We start from the raw sequence: 22,601 nt of genomic DNA on the forward strand, positions 1-22,601 counted from the left end.
CTAACCGGCCCCCCATCCAGAAGTTTCAGAATTGGCCAAAAAAAAAAAGTCAGCTTCTCTGAGTGCCTGTGGTCCTGTTCCTCCAGGCAGGTGACAAAGAACAAGGCGCACGTGCAGAGAGCAGCAGAGGTGAGAAGCCGAAAGAATCCCTGCTTCTGCTGTTTGTGACCCAGAACAGCTCAGGCCTTGAGTTATCTGATAGAGTCACACACTTGCATGTCCTTACAATAATCTCCTCTTTTTACTTAAACCAGTTGAAACTGGACTTTGTTACCTGCAACATAAAGACTCTTAACCAATAACAAAAGTGGAATCAGACGGGACTCCCTGACTCCCCCCCCCCCCAGAGTAGAGGGGCTGAGAACACGGCCCCTGAGCCAGACTGCCTGGGCACCCTTCTCCTGGCCCCTCCACACACTAGCTACACAGAGCCTGGGCCCTGACTTCAACATCTGTAAAATGGGCCCAACAGTACCCACCACTAGGAATGGTTTAAATTTTTTAAATGAGTTTCCACACTCAAAGCAAACAAAGCTTGCGCCATAGTAACTGCTGACAGGAGTTACTGCTTTTGTTGTTCCATTAGCACAACTCCACAGAGGAGCTAATGCTCCAACTGAGACCCCTCACCTGGCTCCACACGTTCCCTACAGCATGGGCCAGGGGGGTGGCAGGGCCACCCTCACGCAGGGGCTGGGGCAGGTTCCGCGACTGCTGAGTGGGGAAGAGCAGTACAGGAGACAGAAAAGCAGTACTGGGTGACCCACAGCCCCAGGCACCACCCAGCCAGACCCCACCACGGCCCTCCCTTCTGTTCCGCTCATCTTCTAAACCTAAAGGCTTCTGCATGCTTTCAGATTCAGCAGATGATTTCAGCTTGCCAAAACAATCACCCTGACCGGTATAAACTTTACGATTCTTCATTATTTGTGATTTTTACTTTCGCATGTAATGGGGATCGGGCAATCAGGCTACCAACATCTGTGAAACTTAAATCTATTTATAATAGGTAACAACTGAGATACTAAACCCATCCGTGGTCCTGTCAAGGGGATATTAGAAGACTCGATGTAAAGAGTTTGGAATAAATTTGAACACCATCCCGAAGGGCTCACTGAACTAGGACTAAGCATGGCCCAAGCGCAGCCCAGAGATCAAGCACCTGCCTTTAAGAAATAGAGGGTTCTGGGCTTCCCTGGTGGCGCAGTGGTTGAGAGTCCGCCTGCCGATGCAGGGGACATGGGTTCGTGCCCCGGTCCGGGAAGATCCCACATGCCGCGGAGCGGCTGGGCCTGCGCGTCTGGAGCCTGTGCTCTGCAACGGGAGAGGCCACAGCAGTGAGAGGCCTGCGTACTGCAAAAAACAAACAAAACAAAAAAACGGGCAGAAGACCCGAACAGATATCTTTCCAAAGACAAACTTATGGCCAACAGGTACATGAAAAGATGCTCAACATCACTAATCATCCGAGAAATGCAAATCAAAACCACAATGAGATATCACCTCACACCTGTCAGAATGGCCATCACCAGAAAGTCCACAAATAACAAATGCTGGAGAGGGTGTGGAGGAAAGGGAACCCTCCTGCACTGTTGGTGAGAATGTAAATGGGTGCAGCCACTATGGAGAACAGTCTGGAGGTTCCTTAAAAAACTAAAAATAGAACTACCCTGTGATCCAGCATTTCCACTCCTGGGTATTCATCCAAAGAAAACAAAAACACCAATTCAAAAATATACATGCACCCCAGTGTTCACTGCAGCAGTATTTACAATAGCCAAGATGCGGAAGCAACCGAAGTGTCCATCAACAGATGAAAAAATAAAGAAGATGTGGTATATATATATATACACACATATATATACACACACAGATGGAATATGACTCAGCCATAAAAAAGAATGAAATTCTGCCATTTGCAACAACGTGGATGGACCAGAGGGTATTACGCTAAATGAAGTAAGTCAGACAGGGAAAGACAAATATTCTACATTACCACTTATATGTGGAATCTAAAAAATACAACAAACTAATTAACAAAACAGGAACAGACTCACAGACACAGAGAACAAACTAGTGGTTACCAGAGGGGAGGGGGGATGGGGGAGAGCAAGTTAGGGTGTGGGGTTAAGAGATACAAACTACTATGTATAAAACAGATAAGCAACAGGATATATTGGACAGCACAGGGAACATAGCATTATTTTGTAATAACTTTAAATGAAGTATAATTTATAAAAATATTGAATTATTATGTTGTATACCTGAAACTAATACAATATCGTGAATCAACTATACTTCAATTTTTTTTTTTTTTTGCAGTATGCGGGCCTCTCACTGTTGTGGCCTCTCCCTCTGCGGAGCACAGGCTCTGGACGCACAGGCTCAGCTGCCACGGCTCACGGGCCCAGCCGCTCCGTGGCATGTGGGATCTTCCCGGACCGGGGTACGAACCCATGTCCCCTGCACCGGCAGGCGAACTCTCAACCACTGCGCCACCAGGGAAGCCCTATACTTCAATTTTTAAAAAAAGAAAGAAATCAAGGGTTCCACCTTATGCACTGTTGGTGGCAATGAAAACATTTGGTGAGGATGGTGGTTCCTCCAAAAACTAAAAACAGGACTATCATATGATCTGGGAATTCCACTTCTGGGTATTATCCAAAGAAAATGAAAACACTAATTTGAAAAGATATCTACACCTCCACATCCACTGCAGCATTATTCACAACAGCCAAGATACAGAGACAACCCAAGTGCCCACTGACAGATGAATTAATAAAGATGTGGGATGTGTGTGTGTACACACACACACGCACACACACACACAAATAGTGGAATATTACTCTGCCATAAGGAAGAATGAAATCTTCCATTTGCAATCATGGGAATGGACCCTGAGGGCAGTATGCTGAGTGAAATAAGTCAGACAGAGAAAGACAAATACCATATGATTTCACTTTTATGTGGAATCAAAAACCCCAAAACCAAGCTCATAGCTGCAAAGAACAGATCGGTGATTGGGGGATAGGGGGAGATGGGTGAAGGTGGTCAGAAAGCACAAACTTTCAATAATAAATAAGTCACAGGGATGCAATACACAGCATGGCGACTACAGTTAACACTACTGCATGCTGCAAGCTGCTAATAGAGTGTATCTCAAAAGTTCTCATTACAAGAAAAAAAATCCCGTAAGTATGTACGGTGACAAATGTTAACTGGGCTTATTGTGGTGATCATTTCAAAACATATACAAATATCCAATCATCACACTGTATGCCTGAAGCTAATATAACGTTTTGTTTTTTGTGGGTTTTTTTGGCCGTGTGGCATGCAGGATCTTAGTTCCCCGACCAGGGATCGAACCTGTGCCCCCTGCATTAGGAGCTTGGAGTCCTAACCACTGGATCACCAGGGAAGTCCCATGAAACTAATATAATGTTGTATGTCAGTTATACCTCAGAAAGACATACGGGAGGGGGAGGAGAGAGAGAAAGAAAGGAAGGAAGGAATGAAGGAGGGAGGGAGGGAGGGAGGGAGGGAGGGAGGGAGGAAGAAAGGCAAAGGGGAAAAAACAAAGAGTTCTGAAGGGCCAGGAAGTAGTTTAAAAAAAAAAAATCATACATACATGATTTTTTCCAAAGATATTTTCTTGGCAAAAATGTTTTTTAAATTATTCTAGAGCCAAAATTCCAGGTGTGCAGCCATCGAGGTAGTAAAAAGGAGAGGGGAGACGGGAAGCGTGTAGCATGTCCACAATCTTACAGCGCTGGGGCTTCTCTAGGAATTCTGAAATAATGGCAAACTCTGGGGCTCCTCTTCCCAGGAACCCAGGTCCAGCAGGGCCAATCAATCCACGGTTTCTCCTTTGCTTTTTTCTGCTTCTCTTTCAGATGTATCTTATTTGTACAAAATAGCAAATGTGGGGATGTAAATGTAGCCTGTGGGGAAAAACAAGCGAGACCCCATTTCTGACCTCGAGAGAAATAGGTCACCTCTCTTTAGACCCCTTTCCCTTCTCGGTTCAGAGCCTCCCAAGGACCACCTTTCCCTTCGACTCCCTCGGTCTGTAAACCCTCCAGTTCATACTGCCTTCCCCTGGTTCACCCTGAGAGGAGAAGAGAAGAGGGAGCAGCTGCCTCTCAGGCCACCCCCCTCCCTCTCCAAGGCCCCTCAGAACCGCTGCAGGGCTTTTACCTCCCAGCCCCCAGCTAACTGCTCCTCTCCCTTCCCCTCCACTCAGTACTGAAAGCAAGGCCGGTATAGGCAGGCTAGTCCCTCCCCCGCAGGTGTGCTGCAACAGGGACTCAACTGGCAATCACTGCGGATCACCGGACAGAAGGTTTAGATGAAAGGGAACTATGGTTAGAAAAAAATCAAACAGTTATATCTTAGGTCACTAACGAACCTTAATATATACACTGTCTTGTTCACTACCTGTTTCATGTCGTTTTATGTTGAGAGCATCTATCGGCACACAATCTAATTCAGTGCTATACACACAGAGAGAGACACATAAATAAATGCTCAGCTTATCATTTTAGTCAAATAAAACTTTTCAGAGGCCCACGCACCGCGATGAAGAGTGGTCCCCCGCTTGCCACAACTAGAGAAAGCCCTCGCACAGAAATGAAGACCCAACACAGCAAAAATAAATAAATTAATAAACTCCTACCCCCAACATCTTTAAAAAACTTTTCAAATCTTTTTTTCTGATGGTGACCGTTACTCTAATATTTTACTGCAAAAGTAACTTTACATCTATCTGTAACGCAGCAACTTCAATGCCTTTACCAGCAGGTGCGTCACCTAACACTGGTAAATATCCAAAGCATGATCCCATCTTCTCATTTTGATCTAAATTTTAAATCACTAGGTATAGTGCGTATTTTCTTTAATTTTCTTAAAAATTACACCTATATTTAAAATCTTAAGGACAAACATTACATTTACACGAAGTAGCAGAAATAACTTTGTTTTGTTTCTACCAATGAAAGATTAAAACTGACTGGTTTCATCACTTCAACTTGACTATAATTTCTTAGTGACTGATGTTAACATCTAAAGAAACATTTATACAACTACTGCTAGTCAAATAATTTGTTTCAGTAATCATTCAAACTTTTTAGGCATCTCCTGGTGTTAGGCTCAAGAAATAAAACAGTTGCATTTTAAAGAAAACACAAATAATGGTAAGTGAGTGTGATAAATGCTGTAAAGAGGTAAGTATAAAGTGCCAATGGGGGACAGATGAGAGAGCTGTGTGGGGTGAAGCCCCTTCGTCTGTGCTTTGAAAAATAATAAGGATAGAAATTGGGAGAGAGAACGCTCCAGGGAGTAGGCTGAATGTAGTTAAGTTACGGGCGGGGTGAGGGTGCAGAAGTAACAAGATGAGGATCAAGTGGACTGGAATCAGGCTGTAAAGGATTTCTACATCACATAAAGAACTGGGGTACTTAACTCTAAGGGCAGTTGGAGTCCTTCGATTTTTAAAAGAGGAATGCCATGATGATGAAACCTACATTGGAGAACATACAGAGGGGTAAGTGGCCAGCCTGATGCAACAATGTCAGTGGCTAAGTTGTGAAATAAGCTGTGTTTTAATCTAAACACAGTTCTGTGGAGTAAAAACTGAACAGGCGATATCGTAACGTAAGGTTCAATTCAGGGCTACTGTATGAGCAGGACGGTTAGGCATGCAGTCTTTGAAAGGCTGGGGCCTAAACACAGCTCCCCCAGTTAAGTGACCTTGGGCAAGCTGGGTAACCACTTTAAGCCTCTCCTTCCTCATCCGTAAAAGGGGAGTAACAATAATAATGACATAAGTGTTAGCTGCTATAATCGCTATTTAAGTTTTATTCTATTTTTGAAGTCTGCACAGCATAGAATATTCTATGTATTACATATTCTATGTATTTCATCTAGACGTAATAGGTATGATAGATATATTACATCCAGATAAAACAGAACTGCTATATAAAGAAATGTCAGTGAATCTGTTCATAAGGCCGAAAAAACCCAAACAAACAGACAAAACAAAAACCAAGGATATTTACAAAGAGTATCTCCGTAAGCTCTCTTTTTATGAGTTGGAAATTTTGTCTGAATACAGGCCAAGCACGGTGGTAGATCACTCCTCTACTTAAAACTTTCAATGGCCTTCTACCGGAATCAGTAAGATCGGACCCCTGCCTACCTCATCTTCTACTACTCTTCACCCTCACTCATAACGTCCTGTCTTCTATTTGTTGTCTTTGGGCCTAAAAATGCCATTCTCATGGCTGGGTCCTTGTCATCACTCAGGGCCATCTCCCCCAAGTGGCATCAGCAAGGCTCCCACCTGTCCTGTCATTCACTAATGCCATTTCTCTGTTTTAATTTCTTAGTATTGTTACCTGAAATTACTTTTTGGTACATTTTTCCTTCCAGTTTCTTTGATATATAATTGGCATACAGCACTGTATAAGTTTAAGGTGTACAGTATAATGATCTGACTTACACACATCATGAAATACTATCACACAAGTTGAGTGAACATCCACCATCTCATACAGACATAAAATCAAGGAAACAGAAAAAAGTTTTTTTCTTGTGATGAGAACTGTTCTGTACATTTTTAAAACTGTCGCTCCCTCCATACGAATGTAACCTCCACGAGAGCTCTTCCACTGCTCTGTCTTGTGTACCTGGCACGACAGGAAATGCCCACTATGTGTTAGGATGAGCGACTGAATATGGTTGAGGAGCAGCTGATCACAGCTGTGTCTTAAGTCAGAGGGCCATGCATGGAACACGCCAGGGCAGACACAGACCAAGGCGCCGGCAGTGTTGTCAATGAGCTGTATTGCTCAGCCTGGGTCACAGGGAGACAGGCAGGCGGGGAACACAGGTGGGGCAGGCAGGAGACGCCTTGCCCACCCAAGCTGAGTCACTGATAACCAAGCCAGGCCTCATGTACTTGCAAAACTAGTAATAAGACTGAACTGGAACAAACAAAAATCTGTTATTATTACAGACAATTCTCATGATGCAAATCATGTGCTTTCAGTATGTTACATTATTTTAAAAACTCATTCAAGAAACACAATTACTAATCTACTGGGCCTGGTAAATACCTGTTGGGGAATGAATCATACTTTCAAAGTTTAGGCCAACAGCAATTCACATATATAGTCTGGATACACACAATCGTATCTCTTCCTCAAAAAGTCAAGTGTCACAAACTATCTGTTTTCTGGCTCGAGTGAGTATGTTCAGAATAGACCGAGAAAACTTCACCCAACTGGCTAACTGTTTTGTTCTGAAGGGACCGGGAGAGGAGGCAGCACAGCGGGCTATGAGGGGCCAGAGATGCCAGAGTGAACCGACAAAGACTGCAACCAGAAAGGGAATCGCAAATTAAGCCTGCAGCAATGTCATTAGTATCGGAGACTTGAGTTAGCCCTTTCAACAACAAGACAGCATTTCTTCTCCTGCACTTCCAGGTCAAATGACAAGGAGTAAATGTTACCATCAGCAAACCTTACACTTCTCTAGGGGCTTGTGGGATCTCAGAGAAGCTTCAGAACTGGAGGGCCTCACTACCAGGCTGGGAAGTTTAATAAACCTTTGGAAAGCAATGAGAGTTGGACTGTAACAAACCTCTAAATGTAGAAAGGTTTCAAGAATGGCCCTGGAAAAAGACAAACACACCACCAGTCATCTGTGGATGAAAATTCACTCATCTCAGAGTAAACAGGACACAGAAACAGAGAGAGGGAGCATCCAATCCTCCAAGCTACAAAATTTCCATCATAACAATTAATTTGGGCTCCAAGACCTTAATAGCTTTTTAGGGTTTTTTTCATAGTCATGTGTTTTAACTTGCAGGTACTACAGGTACAGAATTTCCTCCCAATATACCTAAATGCAAATAGTTACAGTAAAATACAGTAGAAGAAATCCTTACATCTACACGGAATCCAGCAGTGTGGCCGGACAGAGTGAAAACCAATTTCAGTTTTTGGTTCTAACAAGAATTGCGTCCTTAACATGTGGTTTATTTTAGGACTGGTCCATATCACTCGGCAGTGTCTACTATGTAATAAATACATTTTGGATGTGGAAACATCTCCGTATTCTGAGCTACAAAGAAGCAGCACTTTCTGGGGGGGCTGCCAATCTGAAGAATAAAGCTATGCATTGAGGACTTTCCTAAAGTGATTCAGAAAAAGGACCAAGGCCAAAGCAGTATCATATACTATTAAGTAACAGAAGGCATTGCTATCTTTACTCCCAGTCTCTGCTCACACATTACTATAAATACTTAACACACATTTACTGAACTATTTACTGAGGTTAGAGAAAAGTTATCTTTCATGTTTATATAAAAAATCCTCCTGGGTGCTTGTTGTAAAACAAATGTTTTCTTTCAGAGTCTTTGATGTACACCAATTTCAACGATCTCCTTTTCTTTAGGATAAATGTGTTCTAGCAAAGTCTGCTAAGAAATAAAATTTTACAAAGCCAATTCCAATAAATTTCCTTAAAAAACTGAGATGTATTCCCATAAAGGAGGAAGGTTATGAGTGGTGGTAGGAGAAATTTAAGTTATTTGGGGAGCAAAGCACCATGTAGCCAAAACACTTGCAGCTCCACAAGGTACCATTTGCTTTTCTCTGGCAGTACCTAATGCTTTTGTGATTCCAACGAACACTCTGAACTAGCAGAATGTCTCCCAATCCTGAAAATTTCTAAATTCTACGGTCAACACTCCCAGACCTCTGCTCCCACTTCTCCAGACAGCCTGAGTCACCGACTCACCCAAAGGACACCATTTCCTGGCTACCCGCATCTCACCAGGTGGACCCAGCAACAGGACTGAAGTCTGAAGCTTCACGTCATACAAATAAAAACGGGTTCCTCTGCGTCGTCGATTTTAACTCATAAATTTGTCAAAGTTATTTGAATAGGAGAGATCATGAAAAACTTCTCCTCCAAATACTTACCTGCTATAAGGGCATACGAGAAAATAACCTCTAATTGTCTTAAGATGTGAAAGGTATCATTCATAACCCAAAGGACCCACCTTTGAACACAGCTAATGTCAATGAAGTGTAACGTATTTGTGACGCTAAAATGTAGTGCTTCGACTGACAACTTCTGTGATGTGACGACAAAGACAGCAAGCAGGTCACTCAGGGTGCTTGTGCAGCGCTTCCCCCAACCTCACCCCCAAACCTGAACGGGAATCTGGCGTCGGGACTGCTCTACACAGCTGCTATTTAACCGCACTGCGCTGATGGGAAGAACTAAGATAAACATTTGCACTGTGGGACATTCTCTCATATGAAACTATTAACCACATTCAGCAATCACTCTAGGTGTCTTGACGTCCCCTGACTGACTGTGTGTAATTTACAATTACGTGCCTTGAGAACCAATCTCTGAAAAGGGGATGTCAATTATCAAGTTACACAGGACCCAGAGTGCCTGGGATAATCTGAAACAAATTAATAAAACGTGACGGGTAGATGACTGGAAAGATGATGCTTACATAATGCTTTAAGAGTTCTAGGTACATTCAATGTACCTGGAATTATCCAATTTTAGCTAATGTACCAAAACATTAACATAACAGTCAATCTGAAAAGGATGAAAAAATACTATGATAAATAACTTATGCAGTGTTAAAAGTAAATACGTAGGGCTTCCCTGGTGGCACAGTGGTTAAGAATCCGCGTGCCAATGCAGGGGACACAGGTTCGAACCCTGGTCTGGGAAGATCCCACAGGCCGCGGAGCAACTAAGCCCCTGTGCCACAACTACTGAGCCTGTGCTCTAGAGCCCGTGAGCCACAACTGCTGAGCCCATGTGCCACAATTACTGAAGCCCATGCGCCTAGAGCCCAGCTCCACAGCAAGAGAAGCCACCGGAATGAGAAGCCCACGCACCACAAGGAAGAGTAGCCCCCGCTCGCCGCAGCTAAAGAAAGTCCACGCACAGCAACAAAGACCCAATGCAGCCAAAAATAAATACATAATTAATTTTTTTTAAAAGTAAACACGTATAACCCCCTCATTCTAGTGCATTCACAAGTGTGAAGAGCACAAAATATTGATGCAAATCAAAGCATGTAAAAACGCTTAAGGATGGCAGCAGCAATGCACTGATTTTCCAATTTATCCACTGCCTAGTATTTTCAAATTAGGTCCAGCAAAAGGGATTCATCAAGATATAATATATGAATCCTGCACTATTTACATATGGTATCCATACCACAATGTTAGCAGTAAAGATCACAAAAGCCTTGAATCCAGTAAAGCAGAACTTTTTCTGGTGGGGGGAGAGAAAAGAAACCCCCTCCAATCCTTTGAGAATTCACTGAAAATGACAGACCCCTGCCTCCAAGAGAAATAATATACATTAAGAAATTCTACACTAGTGTAAAAAATCTGGTAATACTGAATCACTTCCCTGATAAACACAACGAAATCTTCTAGTTGGGAACAGTAACACAAACATCTTTTCCTTCTCAAAAATCAGCCCCTCTGTTGGATCTGTCTTGTGAAGGTCACCAACCAATGTGAAGTCATAAAATCCAATGGGTACTTGCTGGTCTTCATGCTCTTCCACCTCAAGCAGGATTACTTCAGAGCTGATCGTCACTCTACCGCAAAACCCTGTCCACTCGCTGCTTTCTGACCCCATGTTCTCCTGATTCTCCTCCTTTCTCTCAGCCTTCTTTGCTGGCTTCTCCTTCAGATTCTACAACCTCTAACTAAAGATGTCCAAGTCTTTATCCTGAGCCCTCTTCTCACTATACCTTTCCTCTCCAGGTGAGCTAGAGGTGTTCCCCAAACATTCAAGAGCCTCTATATACTGACGTCCCCCAAGTGTATACCCATCTCAAGTTCTAATGTGTCTAGAGTTCACGATATTCCTCTGAACTCCAATTACTTACAGCTAACATCTACTTGACACCTTCATTTGGATGTGTCACTGGCATCTATCTCAAACCTAACACATCCATAAAAACCTCATTTTCCTTTCCTGCTTCATCCCAACACACACACACACGCTTTATTCCAGTAAAACATCACCATCATCTACCTAGTTTCTAAAACCACAGAAACCTGGAGCCATTCTCAGTCCTCTCTCACCTGCCAAATGCAACCCATCAACAGGTCCAGGGGTTCTAAGCCCACCTCCACTGCCACTACCCAAGTCCCAACTACCAGCTGCCTGGAATAAAGCCACACCTTCCTTCCTGGTCACCTTTTATCCAACTCGTGCCTTCCTCCCAGCTATTTCCCACATAGCAAGGAGGGTGGGGAAAGACTTTTAAATCGTTACTTAAATAATGTCACTTCCCTGCTTCCAAACCTTGAATGGCTTCCCACTGTTCCCGCATCATGTGATTCCCGCAGCCCACAGCCTGTGTGTGTGCTTCCCTCTGGGCTGCTCTTCCCAAGGATGTGTTCTGATTTTCACAAGGACATCTCCTTTCTTCTCATCTTTCAGGTCTTTGCCTAAATGTCTTTCTAAGCCTTCTCTAAGTAACCCCCTCCGCGATTTTTCTCTACCACCGCACTGTTAATTTCTCTCCTACGAGTCAATACAACCTGTACTTACTAATCCTCTAACTTGGTTAATGTCTGTACTGCCTACTAAAACTCAAGCTGCACAAGCCAGAGGCCAGGTCTGTGGAGTCACCCACAGAGCCTAGCACACAGAAGACACGCCTTGGAGATACTACGGGTTCAGATCCAGACCACTGCCATAAAGCAATTATCGCAACACAGAGAGTCACACACACTGTCTGGCTTCCCAGAGCATACATAAGTTACGTTTACACTACAATGTAGTCTAAGTGTGTAACAGCATCGTGTCTAAAAAAGCCACGTAAACACCCTAAACAATACTTAATTGCTAAAAAATGCTGATCATCACTTGACAACGCGAGGTTGTCACAATCTTCAATCTGTAAAAGCCGTGGTATCCGTGAAGCGCAATGAAAGGTCTGCCTGCATTGGAAATGAATCCGATCTCATTCACTCACACTGCTGTCACTCTTCCACAGCACTGCTTCCTGACTACAATTCTGACTCCTTGAGCTGTACCCTCTCTAAAATTTTTCTTTGAGTCATTCCAAGCTGCTCCATCTATTGCTATTTGAAAATGTGTTTCAATGTCTTCTTCTATAGAACTTATTTTGGGTCCATCCCACATCAATTTTCCATCTATCAAGTTAAATAGATACAAACACCCAATTTCCTGGTCTTACACATAACGGTCATCATTTCAACGGTGGTCGACCCTACTGGGACCTCTCATTGACTATTACTATTTAAAACTTAGTACTGACACAGGTCACTATAGACAATGAGAGGCGACACCTGCAACAAATGCAATGCTGATGCTATGTAAGAGCTGGATAACACAGTCTCTCTATTCTGGCCTGGTCACGTTCTGGTTCACTTTCTCATGTTCAGGTTCTTCAGAAAGCAGACAGAGGTCAGTTTTTGACTACTTTGTTAATTCAAGTATTAGGGAACAGTATGCTGCTTCAAGTAGCAAAACCCGGTGATAGCTTTCAGTTATGTCTGACATATGAAAACTGTTGGCTCTGTAGGACTTTCCTGACTGAGTGAGACATCACTCTGGCCTACAAGTCTGTCATCTATGCAGTGTGGCATGGACTCTACAAGCAATTCACTGTCACTCGCATGTATGTTTCAAGAAAGGAACCATTAGCACACAGCAGTTCCTGGATTACAGTTCTCCAGCAAGGAGCTCTGATGAGCCTCTTAGCCTTTAGAGTAGGAAGTTTCCCAGAGGATTAGAAGCGTATTCTGACACCAGTTACTAGGCCCTTTGTTTCACGTTAGAGCATGACTGCATAAGAGAGGCTGGATTAAAAAAAAAAAAAAAGAGGCTGGATAAGAATGGGCCCATTATGAAGCCCTGTCTCACTCCACTGATGATGGGGAATGTGTCAGATGTCTCAGGCGATGCCAGCATCTCCGACATAACCCACTCTGGAACAGCCCTGGGATGTGAGGAACGTCTCCGGAAAGCCCAATTTACTTAGCACTCCTAAACCCATACTCATTTGTTGGCAAACAATAATCCTAAGAAGTCAAAGCATGCAAATCAGAGGTACTGGCATTTTCTGTATACATCTTCCCAATCTAGCCCACAGCACCATCTTTTGTATCACACTGCAGTCCAGAGCTCCTCTGTGATTCCGGGAAGGTGAAAATTGCCAAAAGCGCTTGGGTGCCAACTTGGAAAGACTGCCAGCGACGGACAGCAGTAAAATGCAACAGCAATTTCCCCAGCTCTTGCCATTATTTTCTGAAGAGGGTAATGAGGACGTTCCATTAAATCATCAGACCCAAATTAGGTTTTTGTGTTTGTATTTTAATTTAACAAATATGTATTATTGTTTATCCACTCTCTCAGACAATGTCGGGATGCAAAGACATAACCCCTGCTCTCAAGGAACTTGAAGTCTCCCGGGAAAGAACAAACCAAAGAACACTGGGGACAGATGTTGGTTTTCAAGTAGCTGGACTGTTAGTCAAGGACCACGAAGGCTTCCAGTCCTCTAGAAACCGTCCCTCCATCATCAAGTTCAGGCCACCGGCCTTCCAAAATACACGCTCTCCACTTACAGCCTCAATTCTATATTCTACTACCTTCTCTACAATCGTGTTCAAAAAACACTGCATCTCCCTCTCTCGCCTTTTCACTTTTTTCCTCTCACTCTGCAATGCATAACTTTAACCTTAACCTCCCCTAGGGCTCGCAGCTCTCCTCCTACCTTGCGTCTTTTTTCTCCAGGTCCTCTCTGCTTTCCCATCCCTCGTCTGCGGCATCCTTCAGAGCACAAGTCTCAATTCTCCTCTTCCCTGGGTGACAGGGTGTATGTACTTTATCACCCACTTTCAAATCTAATGTAGACCCTCAAGGCCGGTTCCAGCCTCAGCCCCCAGCCAGCCCACCTCAGATTCAACGCATGGAAACCTAAACACACGAGTGTCACGATGCCTGTGCCTCACTTTCAAATGGTTCCGCAAAAGTAAATATATGGAGATGGGACCGAGGCAAAGCAAATAAGGTGAAACGTGCACGGCTGACGTATCAGGGTGAAGGCTGCTGTTCCCTGCAGTATTCTTTCAACTCTTCTGTGGTTTGGAATTTTTCAAATTTAAAAAGTTGGGGGAAAAAACAGGTAGGATCAGAATCAAAGACAGAAATCATGGCTCATGCCTTTTAGGGAGTTTATAATCTATTTAATTTGTCTAGTCTAAAAGTAGGCTAGGTAGATCTGCGAGTTCAATGACGGATTCGTAATAAGCTCAAACGTATAATCGAAACGCAAGTATTTTCCGAGCGCCTACTGCGCAGCAGCAACATGCTAAGCATTGTGCGTGGCCAACAAAGCACATTATTACACCTTGTCTACGGCTGCTACTGGCGCCACCACCTTCCCCGACACCCAAAGACCCCTGACTCCTTTCAAGTCCTCCACATGTAAATCAGCGGCCAAGTTCTCTGATTCTACTGCTGTCCACCTCTCTCCCCTCTCCACTTTGCTGGCCACCACCAGTCCCCAACCCAGGCCCACCTGGCCTCCCACCTGGACTACTGCAGCAGCAGCTCCACGCAGCCCTTGCTCTGTCTCTGTCCAGATGCTCAGCTCTAACTGGGTTACACTTCCAGCTCAAAAGGGTGTCAGCTGTTCTCCGGTATCAGTAAAACACGTTGAAGGCCCCCCGGTGACACTGAGGACGCACGTTTTATCCGTTGGTTCCCCCGCTCTTTCCCGTCCTTGGCTGCAGGTTGATTCCCTGCCGCCCAGCAGCACCCTCGTGCCTTTCCTCTGCGATGCCTTTGCTTGCGCTGGACTTCCCCCACAGGTGTCCCTCACTCTTCCCACCCACTTCTCATCTCCTCCCCTGCTCCAGACACACCCCCCCGCACCCGGGTCAGAGTAATATGTCACTCCTCTGAACCTTTAAAATATGTTATCTGCATTTACTAATACTTTGCAAGTAACTTTCGCGTTTCCAAGTACGATCCCAAATCTGTACGGGCATTTCTCACCATGCTTACTAGACAATGAACTCCTTGAAGGCAGTGACTTTTCACACGTGACAGGCACTCATGGTCTGTGACAGGAACCTAACGTTAGCATCCTGTACATGAATCCCAAAAAACTGAAGTGTTGCCTCCTAAACTATAAGCAATTTTCCCTCAAAATACCGATAACATTTTAACAGCAGTATAGTCTTTTTTTTTTTTTTTACTTTTTTGGAGTGGTAAAGTATATAACATTTGCCATTTTTAACCATTGGAGAGTGTACAATTCAGTGCCATTAATCACACTGACAACGTTGTGCAACCATCACCACTATCTGTTTGCAAAATTTTCATCACCCCAAACAGAAACCCTGTCCCCATTAAGAAATAACTACCCATTCTCCCCTCCCCCTCCCCCGGAAACCTCTCATCTTTCTGTCACTACGAATTTGCCTATTCTAGGTATTTCATGTAAGTGGAGTCATACAATATTTGTCCTTTTGTCTAGCTTATTTTCCCCAGTGTAGTATTTTCAAGTTCATTCACAGTATAGCATGTATCAGAACTTCATTCCGTGGGACTTCCCCTGGTGGTCCCGTGGTTAAGACTCCGCGCTTCCACTGCAGGAGGTGTGGGTCCAATACCTGGTCAGGGAACCAAGATCCTGCCTGCCATGCTGTGCGGCCAAAAAAAAAAAAAAAAAATCATTCTTTTTAATGGCTGAATAATGTTGCATCATGTGTATAGACCACATTTTGTTTATCCACTCATCTGTCGACGGACACTTGGTTGTTTCCACTTTTTGGCTACTATGAGAAGCTAGGAACACTGACTCAATATTTGTTTGAGTCCCTGTTTTCAATCCTTTTGGGACTACACCTAGGAGTAGAATGCCGGGTCATACAGTAATTTTTTTTTTTTTGGCCGCGCCTCTCGGCACGCGGGACCTTAGTTCCCCGACCAGGGATGGAACCCAGTCCCCTGCAGTGGAAGCACGGAGTCCGAACCACTGGACCGCCAAGGAAGTCCCCCTACGGTAATTCTTTTTCACTTTATGAGAAACAGCAGCAGTACAGTTTTACAATCCACACACGTGGTCATTCGGTAAAGCACAACAGCCACAAGAGTTCCTACTCACTTAGGAAACAATTCAGTTTTAGACAGATTTCCTTCCTCCCTACCCACTCGGGCCCCAGGTGATGATCTAATTTCAGGAACCTGACCCTGCTCTGGGTGCCACTTTGATCTGTTGCCACGCCAGTCTCCCAGTTCTCACTATTTTTCCACACTACCTTTTGCACACACAGGGAAGCACACTGTAGTAGTAACTCTCCAAATGACAATTATGATGATACTGAACATCATTCAGATGCTGGAAGTCACACTGATATCCTTAAGGCATTAGCAGATGAATGAAAGATACATAAAAGGAAGGACATTTTTTAGCAGGTAAGATGATACAGGGTTTTGTACAGGATGACTTCTGCTGAACCCAATTCTTAAACCCAAACAAGTATACAAAACATGCTAAACGTGGACGAGATGTATAAGCCTTTACTGTTGTGAGAAAAGGATCATCTCTTTTCACTCCAAGGTTAGCAGCCTGGGATTTCTAAACTGACATCTCATGATTATTACCAACAATGCCAGGAGATTTTATAAAACCACAAAATACGACAATGTAAATTCACAGAAACGATCTGTGCTAACTTGGAGCATCTCTGTGCAAGGGGCAGGATCAGAAGAGGTCATGAGGGGGATCCTTCCACTTTTTACTCCACAACTTCTGCACTTCAAAAACACACATTCTTATATCATAATTGCGTAATGGCCTAAAATTGTATTTAAAATACAAGCAATAAAAGGCAATGTTAGGAAAAAAGATGAGCTATTAAAAAGAGCTAAATGGGCAGTTCCAACAATGTCACCATCTAACACAGTCAGAAAACTCTAATCTCATTTGAACTTTACAATGCTATGAGGTAGGCCAGCCAGGTATTCAGCCCTTTTAATAAATGAGGAAAAGATGGTTGAGAAAAAGCTTCTTAGACAACTACTTGACATTTTTTTTTAATGCTCTTCATGTGAGCCTTTACATCATCTTTAAAAATGGGCGATTTAGCTGTAAAACTTTAAAACCAACTATATCTGATTACATTCTAGTTCTCCCCCCAAAATAAAAAGCATTGACTTAGTTAGGTTTATATATTTAGGAAACAGAAAAATAATGGTCAAAATGTAATAAAGTAATATAAAAGGAAATCTTACTTTTATTATTCTCCACCATGCTTGAAATGTTTAATGACTTCTTGAAGACACTTTGTCCTAAACAGAACCCCCTCCCAATCTTAATTTTTAGGTTTCGAGGCACTAAGTGAGCATTTACTCATAATTCCAATGTATCTATTAAGTGAAATCTGAAGTTTAAAGGACTTGGGCAAAATGTGTCATTTATTATGTGCAGACATACTGCCTACAGACATTTATGGCTACAGGTTAGTTACATAGCTATAACTAGTCAATTAAGCAAAGCGTGAGCCCCAGGCTATAAATAATAGCTACAAAACCGACTGTAGTGGCCCAGAGTTCACCAGCTATCTAAAAGGCATAATTTTACAATCCAATGCTGTAGGAAATCATTACAGTAATTAAGACAGCATTTTTTCCCTAAATGGTTAAGAGTCAAAATGCAGGGAAAAAAGCCTAACAACCAAAAGCATGGTACATGAGTTGAGAGACTATTACATCTGTACATATAAATATAACCAAACAGTCCAGAGATACCAAGGAATGTGACTTAAATGGCAATATACAGCAACTTTTAAAATTCACTTAAAATACTTCTGACCTCGTCATTGAATATATTCCACATTTTGTTCTAAAAAAATCTACTCGACATAATATAAAACACTGAGGATTTAACTTGATGTGCTCACACATTATAACTTTTTTAGAAATTGCATTTCACACAAGTTTTGAAGTTCAATAACTTCGAATTCAAATATTTTTGCCAAGTGCTAAAATTACTGAACACATCCAGTACACCTTCAGGAGAAGGCACTCTCCCATTGATTTGCAACAACCAATGGTTTACTGAGAGGTTCCTATATGTCCACTGCTGTATTTTAATAAAGTAATGTGTTTAAATTTAAAACCACACACTGAATACTGACTGAAGAAAGGCAGTTCTACAAAAGCTCAGGGTATAAAACACGTTAATTGAAAGCTAATTATTTAACTCATTCAAAATATAATTTACAATTGGTGAAATTACAACTTCATAAGAACCAAGCTTTCATGTAGAATAACATTAAGTACAAAAAAATGCACACATTCAACAGATCACTTAATTCACATTTTAATTGGAAGCTAATTTCAAAAAGTATCTGCAAATTATCCATTTCCATCTGAAACAATGTACATTAAAACAGTAAATAACTCCATCCTATAAGGTACCAATACAAAACATAAAACCAAACTCACCTAAGTTAGCTGAATATCGGGGTTACTACATAAAATTCTGTCAGTAACGCTAGTAAGCCAACCAAAAGTAGAAACTGCAGTTCATATTACTTAAACAGCCCTACTGAAGAACGTCTTCAGAAAATAAAGCAGTTTTTACTTTTAAAAGTCTACATAACACACGCTTCTCTCGCAAAATAAAAATGCCTGGTGTTCTCTCTGAAATCAGAGATATTTTTTCAAAATGTTTTAAGTATGTCGAAGTTTGTCTCCCCCCCCCCCCACCCAATATCCATCCAGTTTGGTGCTTCGCCTGACCCACAGGTGATGGTCAGAGGTTTCACCTTGAAGGGGTAATTAGGAGGGTTTTCCAAGGATAAGAAGTTCTACATGTTCAGCAGCACATCTCTCTCACATGGGAACTCAGCTAAAATGGTATGAAATAAAAGTATACTTATCTGATTTTTTTAAAGTGATTAATTCCATGAAAACCTTCAAATTGCTCACAATTTTAAATTTCATTGCACTTATAAGAAAGCCATTTATGCCTTGATACATGTTATAAGTTTTGAAACCATGCTTTAAAAACTTGATAACTTGACCAGCTAAAGCTGTCTGAACTCACAAGAGACACATGGAAGAGACGTCATACCAGACAGGGGCAATAAGTACACAGCACAGATCTACCACGGGGAAAGCCCATGGATTCAACACAACCAACCAAGGGAAGCTCCAGGCCTCCATCAGAACAACGATGCCACTAAAATGAAAAACGAAACCACCCCAGCCCTAAGCCTGACCCATTTCTCCACTGTTCAGGACAACAGTCTGAAAAGATTCTTAACAGCCATAAGAGAAATCCTCCAGAACGATTAACTGGTTACAAACTATAGTTTAAGAGCATTTCAAACTGAAAATGACTTACTTTCCTTACAAAACAGGGACAAAATTTTACTAAAGAACATCCCACATCTGACCAACATTAAGAACATGTTACCAAAATGGCAGTATTAAAGCTTCCATTTACTCCATTAACCACAGTTTAGAAAGTTCAGTGTTCATAAGCAAAATATTTCATTTCGCTTTTCAATATTCCTGAATATTTCCACAGGCTCCCTTTAAATTCTGTGTAAAGCCACTGAATATTTTCTTGTGGGTAACAAATTCTTCCTCTACCTCTACAAGTTTAGGACACTTCTGAAACCTCACATCCCATTCCAATAACAATCCTGAGAACTGAGAATGAGATTAACTGTTATACTTAATTTTTAAACTATGGGAGTGATAGAATGGAACAATTAATCTCTCTCAAATGGCTCTGTTGTAATTTAAGTCCCTCCTCACTTCACTGCTGATTTAGTAAAATCATCAAGTCTTCCACCTTGACTCAACAGTGACCAAATGGCTATTCTAAATAAAATCATCACCAAATCCTTCAAAAGCTGGTATCAAATTGTTTTGAAACTGAAACACACATTATGCATACAGTCTAAATAAAGCAATTTCTAGGAAAAATATCCCCATGGAAGAGTTTAAATCTATACAATAATTTAAGGCAAAACCTTTTTATCAAAGCCACAAATTATGTCCTGAATAGGTCTGCCCAAAGTCCAACAAAATTTATAGAAGTTTGAGGATCCAGTGCTTGATTTAACTCTATGCTCTATCAGCTTAGTAGAGAGCATGAATAACAGATTAAGACAGCAAAGCAATTTTCTAAACTAAAATGTACCTAAGCATCTAAAAGGTTTTACATCATCCTTAATGACCTATCAAAGATCCCTGACCAGGCGATCATACATCTTTGAATTCACTTTACACATACGTACAAGGGTCCACTCCAAATAAATCCACCACTTCTCTTCGACATGAGACTGCATGGTCAGACGCTCATCAAAACGTTATATTCAGGTTATTCAATTTCAGCTGTTAACTTTATGTCAGCACCCAAACAAGCATTAAACAAAGAACAGAAGCAAAAGTTTATAATGACGAGAAAAAAAACCTAAAAGTTTAAACAGAAAAAAAGGAAAAAAATGTAAAAGGAGCTCACCTGCAGTTGGGTGGAGGGTCTAAAGTGATGTCCGCCAGCTCCTTCTGAATCCTGGAGACAGGAAGCGAAGGGGGGAGAGAGAATCAGGGGTGGGCGGCCGCCCCGCAGGGCAGACAACCCCCCCCCCACCCCGCCGCCGCGGACCGAGCTGCCGGGGAACAGGACCTGCACCCCGCGAGGAAAGAACCGGCCCTCCACCGCCCTGGGTTCGAATCCCGTCTCACGCACTACGGCAGGGCTATTTCTCACCAATTTCCACTTAGGAAATCGTTTTGAAGCTCCTCACTCGCAGCTAGTTTCCGGAATTGTATCACAATGTCGGGGGGGGGGGCGAGAGAGCACGTCCCCACCACCACCCCGGAGCCCGCGGTCGCCCCCCCACCCAGCACCTCAGGTTCCCTCCCCCCACAGAGCGCCCTCCATCCCGGGCCGCCGGGCACCTCGGGTGCTCCCACCCCACAGAGCGCCCCCCCCCGGCAACCGGGCACGGGCACCTCGGGTGCTCCCCCACCGCAGAGCGCCCCCCCAGGCCGTCCGGCACCTCGGGTGCTTCCCCCTTCCCCCCCAGAGCGCCCCCCCAGGCCGCCCGCGTCCCCGGGGACGAAGCCAACATGGCCGCTCCCGGCGAGGCCCGCGGGCGCTGGCTGACCAGCCGCCGCCGTCGGGCTGGGGGCGGCGCGAGCCGCACGGCGGACCCCGGTGGGCCGCCCCGCCCCCGCCGGCGACCCCGCCCCCCTGCCCGCGCGCACGCCGGCCGCGGACGAAGCCTCGGGCCAGGTTGGGGACCCCACAGCTCGCCCGCCGCCTACCTCCCGGACACCCCGGCCCGCGGCCCGCACAGGTGCACCGGCCGCACGCACCGGCCGCCCTCTCGGCTCACCTGCCCGGCCCTGCTCTAGCCCGGACACCCTCTCACTTCTCTTGGGCCTGCACCCCACACCGGCTCAGAACCCGGGACCCCCACCCAGTTTCCCAACTCCGCAACGGCCCGCGACGCTACAAAGAGCCCATCCCCCACCCCTAGGCCGACGCCACCCGGCAGTTCACACCGAGCCATGGCCTTTGTCTTCAGCTTACCTAGGCGCTTCGAGCATCAATTCCTACGACAAAGTTTGAGGACTTTAAGCCTCCTCCACCTTCTAAATGGAGCCTTCTATTTTTATAACCTTTCCTGCTCCTATCATATAAAGCCCTAAAGGGCTACGTTACAACTTAAAAATCTCACCGAGGCAGCACAGTAGTAAAAAACACACACACACACACACATACATACATAAAATCGCAATGGATGCTTTTCTCTTCCCAGAGGTTTTCTGAAGGTAGAAAGACAGGCTGGCTAGATGCAATGAGGAATATAGGTTTCAGAAGACACTGTTCTTTCCATTTATAAGTAAAGAGAAATTTAATTCTGATTGGGGTGCTGATTAGGGAAGTTCTTTCAACTTTCCTATTGAAGGACATTTCCTGTCCCCTACAAATTCTGGTGAACTTTAGAAAGGGCTTTGCTCACTACTATCTCTGATACCTACTTAGCTGTGTCCTGCTCAATTCTATTGCTATCAATTATCATTTCAGTTCGGAGACCTTGGCATCCCTGCTGTTTGACTCATTATTGCATGTCAGACTAAAAGTTTGGAACCCTGGCTTCCTGATCTACTAGAATAACTGTATATGTTAAGACCTATGTACACGGGCCAAAATAACCTCCCCCTGAGCACAACTTTTATAAAAACACACATTGACTTCACGTCTCCTTGTCAACCCAACCTCTCCCTATAAAACATTCACTGAAAAGGTAGCTGCTTCTTTAATACCTAAAAAGTATAATGCCAGACAGCTTTGTCCACTTCATCTCTACAACCAACACCCGCACCGTTTCTAGAGTACTGGTAAAAGATTCGTAAGAGTAACCCACACATACATTCCAGAGTCATTCTTGTCCACACCACCCTTGATGGGGGCTTTTCCTTTACGCGTGGACTCAAAACCAACATGCCGTTTCCAACATGCAGTTAAG

The 22,601-nt window shown here is 43.6% G+C and overlaps 1 protein-coding gene across 1 annotated transcript in view; it reads right to left on the minus strand.

Annotated features, from left to right (window-relative positions):
- The window catches only part of UBE2E1 (ubiquitin conjugating enzyme E2 E1), a 76,066-nt gene that overhangs the window by 50,142 nt on the left and 3,323 nt on the right, over positions 1-22,601 (minus strand). Inside the window, exon 3 of the mRNA XM_082654895.1 lies at positions 20,585-20,635. Within this exon, the coding sequence (XP_082511021.1) occupies positions 20,585-20,635 (51 nt within the window). The remainder of the gene's footprint in view (positions 1-20,584; positions 20,636-22,601) is intronic.

The sequence above is a fragment of the Grampus griseus genome, assembly GCF_964374135.1.
Source record: "Grampus griseus genome assembly, chromosome: 5".
NCBI lineage: Eukaryota > Metazoa > Chordata > Mammalia > Artiodactyla > Delphinidae > Grampus > Grampus griseus.